General features: G+C 46.5%; 1 protein-coding gene across 13 annotated transcripts in view; it reads left to right on the top strand.

Moving 5' to 3' along the window:
* Positions 1-17,087, top strand: part of ZMYM2 (zinc finger MYM-type containing 2) — a 218,398-nt gene that overhangs the window by 38,169 nt on the left and 163,142 nt on the right. For 4 of the 13 annotated variants that reach the window (XM_075061682.1, XM_075061678.1, XM_075061681.1 and 1 more), the window contains exons 3-5: positions 1,286-1,787; positions 2,049-2,142; positions 9,422-9,707. In XM_075061682.1, coding sequence (XP_074917783.1) covers positions 1,296-1,787; positions 2,049-2,142; positions 9,422-9,707 — 872 coding nt within the window. In that variant the 5' untranslated portion in view covers positions 1,286-1,295. Of the gene's footprint in view, positions 1-98; positions 122-1,193; positions 2,143-9,421; positions 9,708-17,087 lie in introns of those variants that run through there. The other 9 variants (XM_075061676.1, XM_075061680.1, XM_075061684.1 and 6 more) reach the window with 5 other exon arrangements.

Below are 17,087 nucleotides of genomic sequence, written 5' to 3'. Positions count from 1 at the left end.
CCCCCCCCCCTCTTTTTGAAAAGGTTACTTGCAGAAATCCACAAAGACGTTTTTCCAGCCTTGAATAATCTTCTGTCATAAAGTATACAAAGATTTAATGGTATCACACGTGCAAATTCAGGTATGTGTTTGAGTATACTATCATGCAGTTATCTTGATAGTCCTCCCAGTGCCTGCAGTAGCACCAATGCACTTCATTTACCAACAGCTGCTGTGAACTCTGTTTCTATTATGTCCTTTCCATTGGCCCTGATTTATATATTTAGTCTTTTATAATACATAAAAGCAATTATCCAGGGCTAAATTTTCTTTTGGTGTATTAAAAATATAATTGTACTCGTGCAAGTATCCACAAGAATAAACCCAGTAGCCTCCCCAAAACCACAAAAAAACCAGCTGAAAACAAAATGCCACATGCAAGATGAGTAGTGGATGAAGGAACCTGCAGCAACATCTGATGTTGAGAAGAGAGGAGATAGGAAGTGAATCTCTTACAACTTGTTAAAGAATATTAGAGCAGGAGCCAGGATCTCAGATAAGCCTCCTTTTACTGCTCCCTTGCAGTGGTCAGAGTTGAAGGTTGGCAGAGTCAATGTTTTTCTTTCTTCCTTTAGCATCCAGCTATTCCAAGGCTCTTACCCTCGTTTCCTTCCCACATCACGCTTGAACTGGGCTCGGACCCTGTGATGGGGGGTTATGCTTTCTAATTCAGACTGTGAAGTAGTCTTGATTAGCCTACACATTGTGAGCATGATTCCATGGAAAGCAAGTCCTTTACTAGGCACGTAATTTGTGCATTTGCTGTTGAGATGTTTTCATGCCATTTTAAGAGGAATAAAAACGGACAACTTTAAATATCTGTGCTCTTGATCTTGCCTTGCAGTTGAGCAGAGGCAATGCTATTTGACCTATTGTGCATACAAGAGATGTGTGGGGTATAGGGATAGGAAATGTGACAATTGTGCTAAATTCTGTTGATTGTTTCCAACATGTATCTTGCTGAACTTAACAGCATGTAGCTGTTCTATTGGCAAAAGTTTTGTGAAGCTGATAATGGACCTCCGTTCTTACTAGCATGTTATGATGTGGGAGTCGTGTTAGGTTGCATAATGAGTAAACGTTCTTCTAAAAGAGAAGGCAGATAGAAATCTTGAGTTGTCATTAAGATCTAGTTAAGAGAAAATAAATAAAAGACGACTTTTTAAATGTTATGGAATACTTGGTATTTAAAGAAGTTAAATCTTGTACTTAAATTACTTTTGTTTCTCTTTTACTTACAAAACAGCTTATCTGGAATGGACAGAAGTTCTCTGGGAGGATTAGAATTGTCTGAACATACTTCTGGTTTACTAGGAACTACTGCCATGGCAACTGGTCTTGCAAATATAGGAAATTCTTTTGGAGGGCCGCCTAATACTCTAGTTTCTAGAACTAATAAGTTCCAAAACTCATCTATAGAAGATGATGATGATGTTGTTTTTATTGAACCTATACAACCTCCACAGACTTCTACATCACTGATATCAGATCAGAGAAGCATCGCATTTATTTCATCAAAAAGCGATGAGCTTCAGGGAAATGATTCCAAAATGCTTCCTTCTTCAAAAGACTTAAGTTCTCAAAAGGGAAGTATAAGCGAGACTATTATTATTGATGATGAAGAAGATATTGAAACAAATCAAGGACAAGAGAATAATGCTTCCAGTTTTAATGAGCGAAGACTTCCAGAGTGTAAACATAGATCCAGCGATATGGAATTCTCAGCTTCCAGTTTTTCAAGAAGTAAGGTAAATGCAGGAATAGGTAATAGTGGTATAACCACAGAACCAGACTCTGAAATTCAGATTGCTAATGTTACCACATTAGAAACAGGTATGAGCTCTGTGAATGATGGTCATTTAGAAAATACTGAAGGGCGTGACATGAACTTAATGATTACACATGTAACATCACTGCAGAATACCAACTTGGGAGATGTGTCTAACGGACTGCAGTCAAGTAGTTTTGGTGTTAATATACAAACATACACCCCATCTTTAACTTCACAGACCAAGACTGGTGTAGGACCTTTCAATCCTGGTAGAATGAATGTGGCTGGAGATGTGTTTCAAAATGGAGAATCTGTGACTCATCACAGTCCAGGTAAGTCATACCTTAAAATATTTTGCTAAGCTTGTAAAATGTGAACAGTCCAAAATATTAATTTGTTTAAATGTATACAGTACAGAGCTACTAAAATACACACATGCACACCTACACTCTTAACTTCATACTTTAGAAAAGGAACTTGTTTTTTTTAATCTGTCATCTCAATCAATGAGATGAAGTGTATACATAAGTAAACTTGTCTTGCATTAGCAACTGGGAAACAAACTGAATTCCCCCCCCCCCCAATAGTTAATACTTTGTGTATAACTACCTAATCTTTCAAAAAGGCAGTGCACATTTTTATGTGTAACTGATTTGGGATGCATGGAACTCAGCGTGCAGTCAAGGTGGCATGTGTGCGCCTAGATAATTAGTGCACATTTGTTCATGGACTTAGTATTTGAGCCACACTTCTGTTTCTGAAGTTCTGTGGCTAGTATTATGCATCAAAGCCATTTTCCCTCAAAGTGGAAAAGCGTTAATTTACAGATTTGTTGTCCATGCTCTTTTTTAATAGTATTTGATATGCACAAGGATTAAGTGAGAGACCCTAGAATATTAATCAAATCATGATAGTAGCAGCTGGCATTTTAAATTTAAGCACTGTGAAGTATATAATTTTTGTTTGTATGATGTCTGGTACATTTGAGGTCTAACCTGCTTGTGGCTTGTAGGTGTTAACTATTAATAGTTATATGTGTGTTATCTTTTTGTGCTACCAGTGCTAAAACTTACATACTATATGCTGTTGGGGTAATTGTTTTTGTTAGGACAGCGGGAATAGCAGTAAACCTTACTTAGCTAATAACAAATTCCACTTGAAGCAAAATGGGACAGTTGCAACTGCAGTTTTCTAGCAATCACGTTCTGCAGAATTTAAGCTTTCACCTAAAAGGTAAGGGGGAAGAATAGCCCAGTGGTTTGAGCATTGGCCTGCTAAACCCAGGGTTGTGAGTTCAGTCCTTGAGGGGACCATTTAGGGATTTGGGGATTGGTCCTGCTTTAAGGAGGGGGTTGGACTAGATGATCTGCTGAAGTCCCTTCCAACTCTTATAATCTGTGATTCCATAATTTTCTATGGTAAATACTGAAGCTTTAATTTAAATTATGAAGATGAAGTTCTCTGTGTCAGTCAGTGCACTGCTGCCCTATTAAATTAGCCTTGTAGAAAACCATCTCAGATGAAGCCAGTAGCAAAGGTACGAATGTCCCTCATTTCCCTATGCAGGTAATAACTTCGGAGACTAGTTGGGATCATTTCGAAGGTGATCTAAAACATGCGGTTGGAATCCAGATGTATTAGAACCTAGCACAATTTGCCAATATGTTAATTTTATAATTTTCAGATACATTGGTAGCCTCTATCTAGATCTCAACAAGTATCTTGATAGCAGAGTTCTCTAGTTCATGTATTACCAAAACTTACTTTTCAGAGAGTATGAGTACATTGTATAGAGTACTGTAGCAGTATTAATATAAAAGTAAATACTTCTCTCAAATAAGAACAAAGGAAATGCTATGTTTCCTGACCAACTTGCAAAATTCATGTCAACTTGACAAGTTGTGTAGTTTCCTGATGGCACCGTCCATTCTTATGAATCAGTCATATCTATTGTAACAGAAAAGCAAAACTTGGACGTTCACCTCAAGTTTTAACTTATTTTTTTGAAGAATGCATTCCAGTTTTTGTGAAATTTGCTGGTGATTCTTGCTACGCTAAAGACGTCAAAATGCATTGTTTTTTGTGACATTACAAGTAGAAGACACGGGAACTTCTGGTACCTGTTAATGCAAAATAATGCCTTTTGTATACCTTTCAAAACCAGCGAACGCTTTTGACCAAGACACCAGAAAATTCCTCCTTTTACTGCTGGCCCAGAAGGCTTTTTGTATGTCTGCTAGTTTGTTTGACAGGTCAGGTGCATACTGAAAATCTGCAAAACATGGAAACTGGTACACTAGCAGCGTGAAGTAGAGTGAGTTCTGGCAGCCTGGATTAATGGGAAAGAGAGGAATCAAGGTTTCTTTGGGATTCAATGAAGAGGGCCAACTATGGGAAGAAAGAAGGAAGGTTGGTGCAGAATGGGGTGGGAGCTGAGAGTGTGTTGCAAAAGTCTGTATCTGTTGCACTTTCGAAATGTTGCTTGTCTTCTGGAGGGAATAAAAAAGGTCTTTTCTGCGCTTGTGGTCCTCACACATGAAAAGAGTATAGTGAAGGGTAAACAAAAATAGGGAGAAGCGGGAGCAGAAAGGACTACCACAGGTAAAAAGGGGGAGAGAGAGCAAGCGAAAAAAGGAACAAGACAAGTGAGGCAGGAGCAAAAGAAGAAGAAACGAGAGGAGGAAGGAGGGGGGAGAGAGAAGAGAGCTGTAGTGGAAACTACTTGTACAGGAGAAGCAACTGAAACACGGTAGGTGTGGATCTGTTATAGGTTTTATTTACAAAAATAGGGAAAACATTTTCTGGGTAACTTGTTTCTACTCTCCTTTTTTTCTTTTTCTTTTTCTTTTTCTTTTTTTTTGCTTTTGGAATGACCCTCCAGTGAATACTTGTCAGCATTTTATCCGCCAAGCTAGGCCTGCCTGATCTGAAATGCTTCATAGTACACAGATTTCTATCTTAAGTGTAGCTACCAAGGATGTGTTCCCCAACATCCTGTGGTGCAGGGATAGGGTGGAAGAAGTGGACAGAAGAATCTTACATGCTCTCGAATATTAGCATCTCCCCTAGTGATTGCTGCTCCTGACTTTCACCACAAGTAAAAACTTGGCACAAAGGATATTGTTTCCAGCTACTGCTGTGGTTTTTGCAAATCTTATGTCCAGCCCATTGTTGTATTAAGTCCATTGTAACTCTAAAGTGGGGTGGTCTTAAGACTTGAAGTAAGTCTATTGTCTCTGGGGAGCAGCCTTTAAAAAAGAATGCTTGAGAGCTATAAGCTCTAGCGGTATCAGTCTGAGCACTCATAAAGCTTGTCACTCCAGGAGGGCATTACAGAAGGCAGACTGTAAAAGAGGATGTTGGGGAGGGGAGGAGAGCAACTTGAAGAAATGGAGACTTGGTGACAACATAGGAATGAACCAAAGAAGGGAAGACACCTTTTTTGTGCTGAGATCAGGCTTTAGGAATGGTTTTGAAGAAGGGAAGGAAGGTGATGGAATACAAGGAATGATGGAGGAAAAAGCGGTGAGACTCAAGGATGTGAAGAGAGTTGGCAGAGAAGGATAAAGTGAATGGAGTGCAAATATGAGGGAGAAAAGAGTGGAATAAAGAATGAAAGACAAAAGAGGAAAAAGCAAGAAGTCCAATTTTAAGATTAGAACTTACTGTTTCTACATTTTATGGTATTTCCCCTGCAGAAAGGAGGGAAGTCTACTTGAAATTTTAAGGTGTGGGGGACTCTCAGGGCCTTGTGGAAGGGGCTAGGAGGTGTGAGTGGCAAGTTGGAGTCTCAACCAAAAACGAAATGTGCAAACCATAGAGCCCACAAAGTATCAGTTAAGTAATGTTGGTGATATAGTCACATATACAGGAATCTTTCTGGGCATGTGCTTCCTTGTTCTGGATGGAAGGGAACCAGTGTGGACTCCCATTCCAAACACACATGAGAAAAGGGAGTGTGTTAATATTCTGGCTGATTGACATATTTTCTAGAAATGTATCTGTCAGTCTAAGGTAGTTGACAAAAAATGGAGTCTATATTTGCATGAGTCTCCTTAAACTGTAAGTACTGTGGTAACATATCTAGATTTGTCAGTGTGGGGCACATTCTTTAAATTTTTTTTAAAAAAATGGTCTGACAGGTCAAAAAGAATGTTTTTGCACTGCTTCTCCTGTCCTCCCTCCTGCCCTCCACTTTGTTAATTGAAGCTTTCTAATAGTCAACTTACATTTAATGCATCTTGCATGCCTAGGAAATAGGACATCCATGGCAGCTGTCATGACAGACAACAGGGCAGGCAAACATGCAATCTCAGACAGTAACCTGGATTTCCAAACAAGAACATTGGACTCCTTGGGTATTTAAAGAATAAATTTTAGAGTCCTTGAAACTTTTATCCAAGAATTGTGCAGCACACTTAGTAAAGCTTGATCTTTATGGTCTCTTCTTAGAAATAGAGTGCTGTATTAGAAAATATGGCAATCTTTCATTTCATTGATTGATGGATTCCTTAGAAAGCATCAAGAATAGGCTGTAGTAATTTTCACCTAAAAACTGCAGGGATGAAGAATCCAAAATCTTCAGAATTTACACACTTTTTTTTTTTCATTTTTGTTTCTATATGGCTATTTTTATACCAGCTGTTCTAAGGTGCAATGAGAGTCACTAAAAACGTTCATGCATTTAAACTAACTTGCTGATACTGGACCAAACTATAGAGATGCCACAGAGCTTTTAAGGTCCTGCAGTGCAGTTTGCAGGATGTCAGTGCTTTCAGCTTATACGTTAGGGTAAATGCCACATTAGCTTTAACTTGGGGACCATGGCAAATACACATTCTCTAAGATGAGATTGTTTATACGGTGCTGGGCTCTAGCATTATTTTTATGAAACATTCATTTAGAAGAATGGAATGACAGGATCAAAAGATAAGTTTAGTTGCTCTGAAGTTACTGGTGATAGCTGTCATGTTGTTGGTATTTTAAGTGAAATAAATTGGGTCATTCAAATATAAAGGAAATACACTTATAATGAAATTTTTCATATTTAAAATAATACTACTTACTCTTGGCATCCTATAGAACTTTCTCCATTGTCAGGGCCTAAAAACTTAGTTGGTCCAAATGGAAGCTTAAATTCTGGAGAAATGCCTAGAAAGAGGGTTTTATAGAAGAATATTTTTGCCAGAACTTTGTCTTCTGAACCTAAGTTAGATATTAAAAATTGAGTTCCGTAGACACAGGGATGTTATATATTTTTTTTTAGTTCTTTTCCTGTGGGACAAATTAAATTGTGATGCAAATGGCCCTGCAAGATATTAAACTATAAAATGTCTGACTGTCTCTGTACTCTGGGACTGTGTTGTCCAGAGCTAGGTGGGAGGAGGGGATGCTCTGAGGCAGCGCTTAGGTACTGCAAGGACTTGGACTGTTAACTTCTAGGTTCATTGTTCCCTACTGAGAAGACCAAAATCTTGAACTCATCAGTTTTTGCTATCCTGCAGATTTCCATTGTTCTATTTGGTAGCCATTGCATTGAATTAGGTTTTAGAGTAAAATAGAAATTGCTTCCTATAGGAACCATCATACAGATAAACGTAATGATTGGTGTCCTCTTTAATTGTAATACAAAATTTTTTTGGGCCAGATTTTGGGCCAGAGACTCCAGACTGGGAAACTACTTCAGAAGTTGCAAATCTACTATTTTTGTATGTAATACCAGAAGTTTTAAATCAAAATAGTTTTTACCTTATTCTAATCTCTGTATAAGTGAACTTTCTATCTACAGAAAATCCAGGGTTTTGCTTTTAAAATAAAAATATGAAAAATATCTTTGATAACAACTTAAGTCTGATAAACATTTGATTGGTCCAAATTTATAAACCTCTTCAGTAATATTTTAGAAAATGGAAGTTTCTAATAGATGAAATCTTCAAAATGGAAATTCTGCTTTGATTTCTCTACTTTGAATTTTTAACTGCAATTGGCACAATTTAATATTTGTCTACAGGTTCTACTCCTGGGGGAATTCTGCACCAGTGCACATGTGCAGAATTCATGTCCCCCGCAGATTTCTTTGTTTCCCTGCAGAAAAATGACTTTCTGACAAGGAAGTAGAGCGAAACTGCAAGAGCAGTCACGCACGATTCCCTAGCTGCGCAGGTACATTGTTTGTTTCAGGCACCCGGAGCAGCCAGTGGTGACGTAAATCACTGCAGGGCTGGAGACACCTCAGCCAGTGGCTCCTACCCAGAGGAGGGATCAGCTGCTAGTCCTGGCTGGGCTGGAGGCAGGAGAGGACGGGACTTCCTCTTCCCCTGCAAGGAGTGGCTGTGGCTGTGTTAGACCAACCCCCAGAAACCTCCTCAGCTGCGGAAGTTCAGCATTCTCCCCCCCAGCTTCCTGCTCCCGTTGCTTTTCAGCTGCAGGGGGAGGGATCACTGTATGAGGAGCTGCTCCACCATCCCCCTAACCCTTGCCAAGCCTCATCCTGTACACCCAGAATCCCCCTAGCCCTGCATACCCAAACCCCACCCCACTGAACTTCAGTCCTTGCATTTGGAGCCCCCCGCCTCCAAACCCCCACTCCTGCACCCAGACCACCCCCTGCTGAGCTCCCTGCACTCAAACCTCCACCCTGATGAGCCCCACTCTCTGCACCACCCTGAGCCCGCTGTATCGAGACCCTTCATGTCACCCCCAACTAACTTGACTCAGGTCCCCACCCCACCAATCCCCATTTCCCCGTCAGACTTCCCTGCAGAGATCCTCACAACCAGACCCCTCTGCTGAGCCCCAGCCACTTGCACTTGGAAGCCCCTCCAGAGTCCCATTGCTCCTGCACCTGGAATCCCGTCAACAAGCCACTGTGCATCCAAATCCCCCCACACCTAGACCCCCCACTGAGCTGCCTGCATTCAGATTGTCCCACACAGAATCCTCTCCTCTTCTCTCCTGTCCCCTCCCTGCCCCCGGATCTCCCCACACTGAGTCCTTCTACACTTGGCTCCTGCCTGGTTGAGTCTGCCTGCCCCACACCTAGTATGCCTGGCGCAGAGCCCCAGGGTTTTTCTGGGACAGGCCCAGGTCTTGTGCTGTGTCAGGATCAGGTGCAGCCTCACCACTGAGTCTGTGTCCCGTGGGTAAGGAGTCTGCAGGGTGATCCCCACCTTTGTATAGCCAGTGGCCTGTGCTCCCCACTGCCATGCTGGAGCCTCTGCATTTATTTATTGACAAATAAAACATGCAGAATTTTAAAATGTGTGCAGAATTTTTAAGTTTTTGGCACAGAATGCCCTCAGGAGTAAGGTTCAGATGCCAATTTGCACACAAACTACAGGTGTGTTAATCACTCTGGTGTCTCCAGGCCTAGGAAATGGGCACCTTGAGATACTCCCCTGTTTTGGGATTTCCTGTGATGGCAGAGAACAATGCCATTGATCTAAATATACTGACTGATCATGTTCTTTAAGTTGTTTTACATATACCTCTAAGATAACCAATTCCTCCTCTTAGGATAATTTGCTAACAAAAGTGTTAATATAATCAGATTTATTTGTATATTGAAAGAGGTCTATTCACTTAATTGTCCATGTATTTTGTATTTTTAAGATTCGTGGATATCCCAGTCAGCTTCATTCCCTAGAAACCAGAAACAACCAGGTGTGGATTCCTTGTCACCAGTGGCCTCACTTCCTAAACAGATTTTTCAGCCGTCTGCACAACAGCAACCTTCTAAACAGGTTAAAGTCACATGTGCAAATTGCAAAAAGCCCTTGCAGAAGGGACAGACTGCATATCAGCGCAAAGGATCAGCTCATCTGTTTTGTTCCACTGCCTGCCTTTCATCATTCTCGCATAAACCCGCTCCAAAGAAACTCTGTGTTATGTGTAAAAAGTAAGGGATATTTTATTCTTTGTTCCCTTAATACTTACATGCAAAAATATATGCTTTGTGATTGTTAAGGAGCATTCTTCTTCGAGAGATTGCTCATGTGTATTCCACAATAGATATGTGTGCTCGCCATGTGCACTGGTGCCGGAAGTTTTTCCCCTAGCAGTACCCACAGGGGAGTGCCTTAGTGACCCCTGGAGTGGCGCCTCCATGGCGTGGTATAAGGGGTGCTGCGCCGCCAGTGAAGGTGCTTCGGAACTGCTCTGCTCCAGCTCTGCTGTAGCTTGTCCCCAAAACTGCTTGCTTGTTCAGTGTGTGGCACCTGTAGTTAGCTTAGCTTAGCTAGAGCGCCCAGGCCAGAGCATGCACTGTGCCCTGGGTTTTAAGTCATGCAACACTTGTAGGCGACCTGTGCCAGTGAGTGATCTGCACGCGGACTGTTTACTCTGTTTGGGGGAAACGCATCTCAGCGATTGCTGCAAGATTTGCCAGTCGTTTAAGACTCGTATCAAGAGAGAAAGGGACATCAGGCTCCGGGCTATTCTGATGGGGTCAGTGCTGACCCTGGCTCTGGCATGTTACTCTGAGTCAGCACTGGGCACTGTGGTGTTGGTGTGCGGCGACCCTTCGGCGTCATCGACTAGTTGGCATGCCCCGTGGACGGGGAGTGGTGCCAAGAAGATTAGGCCTTCTTTGCCTCATCACTGGAGTAAACCTGGGAAAGAGGCTAGACCCATGTTGAGTAGTCCTCGATCCCCACCGGCCTCTAGGCCTCTGACTCAACTCGAGCAGGGTAGCCAGGCCCATTTGAAGCAGGCCTCCCCAGATGTCCAGATGCCCTCCACACAAGGACCTGCAGGCGGCCCGGGATGTTATGTCCATGCTGGTACCAGGAGCACCGCCAGTGTCGGCCCCATGCTCCAGAGGCAACCTGCTGCTGGGATCGCTGCAGTCACCCCCAGCTCGGTACCGGTCTTGGTCGCGGGAACGTTCCCGACGCCGTTCCCCACCTAGCATCTGTTCAGGGCAAAGTCCACGTGGATCCCTCTTGACGCTCACCAGGCTGTCTGGTTAAGTTCCGTTTGACCGAGACTCTTGGCACCGCTCCGCCTCAAGGAGAAAACACCGATGGGACCAAGGCAGACAACGCCAGAGGTCCTCGTCTTGGTGGGGCTATTGCAGCCGGTCATGGCACAAACGTCGATGTCGTTGCCATTCATCGTCCAGCTCCAAGATCCCGCCACGGCAGCACCTCCGCAGCCCCGAGCATCGATTTCCGGAGCTGATCGCAGAGCAGCTGTTACCTACAGTACCGGTCCTCCACGTTGGGATTGCAGTCCCATGGTCTGCATTGCTCCCAGTGCCACCGCTCCTCCTGATCCAGGGACAGTGGCAGGTCGTATGTCAATCTGGCCTCCCTTTGTAGTTGTCCATCGATGAGCCAGGCGGAACAGCTGGCTCCGCCGGTGCCACAGCAGGTGCAGTGGCATCGGGCTCAGTGGTACCGGTGAGCACCATGGCCCCCAATTGCAGCCCCTGGTGGGGGCTTACTTGGTGGCTGGAGCCTCAGAAGGACCATCGGCCTCCCTCTTCAGACCTCCGAGGAAGGAGTTGGTGGGACGTACATCCTTGGCACTGTGCCCAGAGACTGACCAGGTGGTGGACCCTCCGGTGCCAGTGGTGACACAAAGTACCGCACTGGCCGCCTCACCCTCCCTGCATGAGGCGATTACAGCCCCACCGTCCCACAGGAGGACTTTAGGGCCCACCAAGAACTCTTAAAAAGGTTGGCATCAAGCCTCCACCTCCAAGCAGATTAGATGGAGGAGCCCTCGGACTCCCTGTTTAATGTACTGTCCTCCTTGGCACCGGGCACTGTGTCCTTGCCTCTCCACGAAGGGGTGGTGAAAATTTCAAATCCCTGTGACAAACCCCGGCCTCATTGGCCCCTATCTGTAAGACAGCGGAACGCAACTATTTTGTATCCGCCAAGGGGCATGAATACTTATACATCCACCCTGCTCCTAACTCCTTGGTCATTGAGTCGATCAGCCACAGGGAATGGCAGGGCCAACCAGCCCCTACCATAAAAAAATAAAGATTCAAGGAGGCTGGACTCATTTGGAAGAAAAATGTATTTGTCCTTGAGCTTCTAGTTACGGGTGGCCAACCACCAGGCTCTTCTGGGCCATATGAGTTCAATCTGTGGGGCTCCCTGCGCAAGTTCGAGGACTCCCTCCAGGAGCGCAACAGGAAGGAGTACAAAGCATTGGTGGAGGAGGGCACAGTGGCTGCCAGGGCAACTCTGCAGGCAGCTTTGGATGCAGTGGACACAGCTGCGCGGTCTGTGGCCCCCGCAGTGTCCATGGGAAGGGCGTCATAGCTCCTGCTCTCTGGGCAGTCCGGAGAGGCGCAGATCTCCCTGCATGACCCTCCCATTTGACGGCAAAGCCCCGTTTGTGGAACAGACGGATACAAAGCTGCATGGCCTGAAAGACTCCCGCATGACTCTCCAGACTCTGGATCTCTATGTTCTGGCTCTGGCTAAACCTAAGTCCTAGCTGCAGCAGACTCCCGCTCAGGCCACCCATTCAAAATACGAGACTGCCTCTTACAGTCCCATGTCTTCTTATAAGCAGTCTTGACGTGCCCCACCAGCCTACCTCAGGCGCTGGGGGGTCCAGATCTTCCCCTATCTGGACGACTGGTTGGTCAAGGGCGGCTCCTGGTTGCAGGTACAGGATCACATGGTGCTCCTTCTGTCCACATGCACCACTTTGGGCCTGTTGGTAAACAACACCAAGTCCATGTTAGTCCTGGTACAACTCATAGAGTTGATTGGAGTGGTCCTGGATGCCTCGTCGGCCAGAGCCTCCCTCCCATCGGACAGGTTTGAGACCCCGAAGGGGCTCATTGACTCTGTGATGAGGTTTCTGAGGCCAACAGCCAGTGTGTGTCTCCAACTCTTAGGTCATATGTTGGAGTGCACATATGTGGGCTGTCATGCCAGACTCAGGATGAGGCCCCTCCAAGTTCTCTCAGGCCAGGAACAGGATGGACGAAGTCCACACGGTGCCCGAGTCAGTGGTCACCTCCCTGCGGTGGTGGTCCTCCCCGAGAAACATTCTCCAAGGGGTCCTGTTCAGGGGCAGGGCCCCATTGCTGGAACTGGTGTCTGATGCGTCGGACCTGGGATGGGGGGGCCTATGTGGGGAACTTTCAGACCCAAGGGCTGTAGTCGGCTCAGGATCTGACCCTCCACATAAATGTCAAGGAGCTCAGGGCAGTATGGCTGGCATGCATGGCCTTCCGCTCACACCTGAAGGACTGGATGGTCAGAGTCCTCGCAGACAACACTGCCTTGATGTTCTACATCAACAGGCAAGGCGGAGCCCGATCCTCTGCCGCGAAGCCCTCAGGCTGTGGGATTTTTGTATAGCACATGACGTGTCTACAGGCCTTCCATCTGCCAGGCACTTGAAACGCGCGCACGGATCACTTTAGCAGGGATTTCTTTTCTCGGCACAAGCGATCTCTCCACCTAGAGGTGGTGCACAGACTTTTCCAAGTGTGGGGGACTCCCCAGGTGGACCTATTTGCGATGCAGCACTGTCGCTGTTCCCCATTCTGCTCCAGGGAGGGGACTGGGATAGGGCGCTATCTCCGATGCTTTTCTCCTGTCCTAGCCAAGCCAGTTTTTCTCTGCCTATTCTCGCTGATCGGCAAGGTCCTGGAAAAGATAAGGACAAAGCCCGGGTCCTCCTGATTACCCCGGCATCGCCCAGGCAGCATTGGTATGGGACCCTCACGGGCCTGGCGGTCACCCCACTGTGGCAATTACCATCCCGCCCAGTCCTACTCTCCCAGGACCAGGGTTGCCTCCTCCACCCTAACCTAGTGGCACTCCACCTCACTATGTGGCTGCTCAGTGGTTCGGTAGAGAGGAAAGGACGTGCTCCGAAGGGGTTCAGCGCGTCTTCCTAGAAAGCAGGTGGCCCTCTACGCACCAAGCCTACTTGGCAAAGTGATCTCGGTTTTCCAGATGGGCAGAAGAGCAGGGCGCTTCCTCGTGACCTTCCTGATTCAGTTTATTCTGGACTACCTTCTTCACCTTAGAGCCCAGGGCCTGGCGCCCTCATCAGTCAAGGTGCACTTGGCGGCCATATTGGCCTACCGTCTGCTGGTGCAGGGCCACATGTTATCCTCCCATGCTATGACTGGCCGATTCCTTAAGGGGTTGGATCATCTCTTCCGTATGTTAGGCCCCCAGACCCGCAGTGGAACCTAAACCTGGTTTTGGCCCATCTCACGGGGCCCTTGTTTGAGCGACTAGCCACATGCTCCTTGTCACACCTCTCATGGAAGGTGGCCTTCTTGGTTACAATCACGTTGAGTAGGTGGGTCTTGGAACTCAGGGCCATGACCTCTGAACCCTCGTACACGGTGTTTCATAAAGATAAGGTCCAGTTGTGCCCACACCCTTAGTTCCTCCTGAAGGTAGTCTCCGCCCGTCACATGGGTCAGGACGTTTTTCTGCAGGTCCTCTGCCTCAAGCACCATGCGTCCAGTGAGGAGCGCCGCCTTCTCACGCTGGATGTGAGACGGCCTCTGGCCTTTTACCTGGAGTGGACTAAGCTGTTCAGAAAGTCCTCGCAACTGTTCATCGCCTCGGCCGAGCACATGAAGGATTGGCTGATCTCCACTCAGCAGCTGTCCAACTGGATCACCTCGTGCATCCGTACCTGTCATGACCTGGCCGGAATCCCTCCGCCGTCAGTTGTGAGGGCACACTCGACTAGGGCGCAAGCGTTATTGGCTGCCTTTTTAGCTCATGTCCCCATTCAGGACATTTGCAGGGCTGCCCCATGGTCTTCAGTTCACACGTTCACCTCTCACGATGTGATTGTCTCCCAGACTGGGGCGATGCCGGATTCGGCAGGGCCATACTCCGTCCTGAGAATTTGTGAACTCCCTACCCACTTCCAACAGATACAGCTTGGAATCACCTATTGTGGAATACACACGAGCAATCACTCGAAGAAGAAAAGACAGTTACGTTTTCCGTAACTGAGATCTTTGAGATATGTTGCTCATGTCTGTTTCACATCCCGCCCTCCTTCCCCTCTGTTGGAGTTGTCTGACAAGAAGGAACTGAGGATGGGTGGAGTGCGCAGCACCTCTTATACTGCACCATGGAGGTGCCATTCCAGGGGTTGCTAGGGTGCTCCCCTATTGGTAGTGCTAGGGGAAGAACTTCAAGCACTGTTGCACATGGCAAGCATGCACACCTATTGTGGAATAGACATAAGCAACGCATCTCGAAGAACACCACCAGTTAACGGAAAAGGTGGCTGTCTTTTTCTAATAACTAAGTATCTGACACTTGTAAGATCTGACCACAAAAATATTTTTCCCCACAAAGCGTAGAGCCCACTTAAATTTGGTTGAAAATGGCTAATCCTTTATATGTTACTGTTTATATGTTATCCTTTATGGTTATAGCATGTCTAGAGACAATCAAGGAAACTACATTACCTTTCCTTGACTGTCAACTCTCTAGTTCAGAATAAGGCAGGATAGGGGAGTTTCTTCTCTTTAAAGATAATTTTGGTTTAGTGATTTTTTTTCATATAAACAGTTTCTAAGAGTTTATAAAATATAGTACAGTAAACAATATGGCATAAATTCACAAGAGAAAATAGTGAAAGCATCTTATTTATATAAATGCTTCCATTGTGAGAAGGAAAAGGTGAAACCAAGGGGCAAATGCATAGGAGAAAAAAATATTGAGACTTGGAAAGTCATGGCAGAGAAACATAGGAAGACTGTTCCATCTACTGGGAATTATGGGGGAAAGCCCTGGCCTAGGCAATGGCTGGAAGGGAAAGGGAGAGTCGCAATAAGCTGGCAAGCCTATGAGAGGGCGCATTGCAAATACACCTCTACCCCGGTATAATGCAGTCACGGGGAGCCAAAAATCCCCACCGCGTTATACCTGAACCCCCATTATATCGGGGTAGGGGCGGCAGGTCTCTGGCGGTGATTTAAAGAGCTCTGGGCTCCAGCCACTGTGGGAAGCCCCAGGCCCTTTAAATCGCTGGTGGAGCCCTGCTGGCACAGCCCCGTGGTAAAGGCAGCAGGGCTCCAGCGGTGATTTAAAGGGCCTGGGGCTCCCTGCAGCAGCCAGAGCCCCAGGACCTTTAAATCACTGGCGAGCCCCGCTGCCGCAGCCCCGGGGTAGCAGTGGCAGGGCTCCAGCGGGATTTAAAAGGCCCAGGGCTCCCCACAGCAACTGTAGCCCAGAGCTCTATAAATCTCCGCCAGAGCCCTGCTGCTACTGTGCTATACGTGAACTCGTGTTGTATCAGGTCGCGTTATAGTGTGGTAGAGGTAGGGGTGTGTGAGAGAGTGGTATATACAGTCAAACCTCGCAATAACACTCCCCGCCATAACGCGAAATGGCATATAATGCGATCACAGGTTGGCTCCCGTTTTAAGGTATAATACAGTACGGTACTGTACCAGTGATCCCCAACACCATGGCAGGGGAGAGACGCTGCAGCCCCGCACCTGCCGGGGACAGAACTCCGGGGCTGCAGGCGCCGGTGCTCTCTGTTCCGGCAGTTGCGGGGTCACGGCTTCTCTCTGGCTTCAAGAGACTCCGCGGCACCCCGCTTGCCGGAAACAGAACTCTGGGGCTGCGGGCGCTGGCGCTGTCTGTCCCTGGCAGGCGCGGGGCCGCTGCTTCTCTCCGGCTTCAAGATGAGTAGCGGCTCCTTGCCTGCTGAGGACAGAGAACTCCGGGGCTGCGGGTGCCGGTGCTCTCTGTCCCCAGTAGGCGCGGGGCCGTGGCTTCTCTCCAGCTTCAAGAGGAGCTGCAGCTCCCTGTCTGCCAGGGACAGAGAGAACTGGCTTCCGCAGCCCTGGAGTTCTCTGTCCCCGGCAGGTGGGGAGTCACGGCTCCTCTCCCCTGCTGGGCACTAGGCGGTGCACATCAATGCACCGTGTTGGGGACCACTGACAAACCCCGCTATACTGCGACCCTGCATTTAGCGCGATCAAAGTTTTTGGACCCCAAACATCGCGTTATAGCGGGGTTTCGCTGTGTGTGTGTGTGTGTATATATATGTGTATATATATATAAAAACAGGAGTAGGCAACCTAGGGCACGGGTGCCAAAGTCTGCACACGAGCTGGTTTTCAGTGGCACTCGCATTGCCCAGGTCCTGGCCACCAGTCCCGGGGACTCTGCATTTTAATTTAATTTTAAATGAAGCTTCTTAAATATTTTAAAAACCTTATTTACTTTACATACAACAATAGTTTAGCTATATATTATAGACTTATAGAAAAAGACCTTCTAAAAACGTTAAAATGTATTTG

The sequence above is a fragment of the Chelonoidis abingdonii genome, chromosome 1 (genome assembly GCF_003597395.2).
Source record: "Chelonoidis abingdonii isolate Lonesome George chromosome 1, CheloAbing_2.0, whole genome shotgun sequence".
Classification (NCBI taxonomy): Eukaryota; Metazoa; Chordata; order Testudines; family Testudinidae; genus Chelonoidis; species Chelonoidis abingdonii.
Note: the sequence above shows the minus strand (reverse complement) of the source record. Positions and strands in the feature narration are given on the sequence as shown.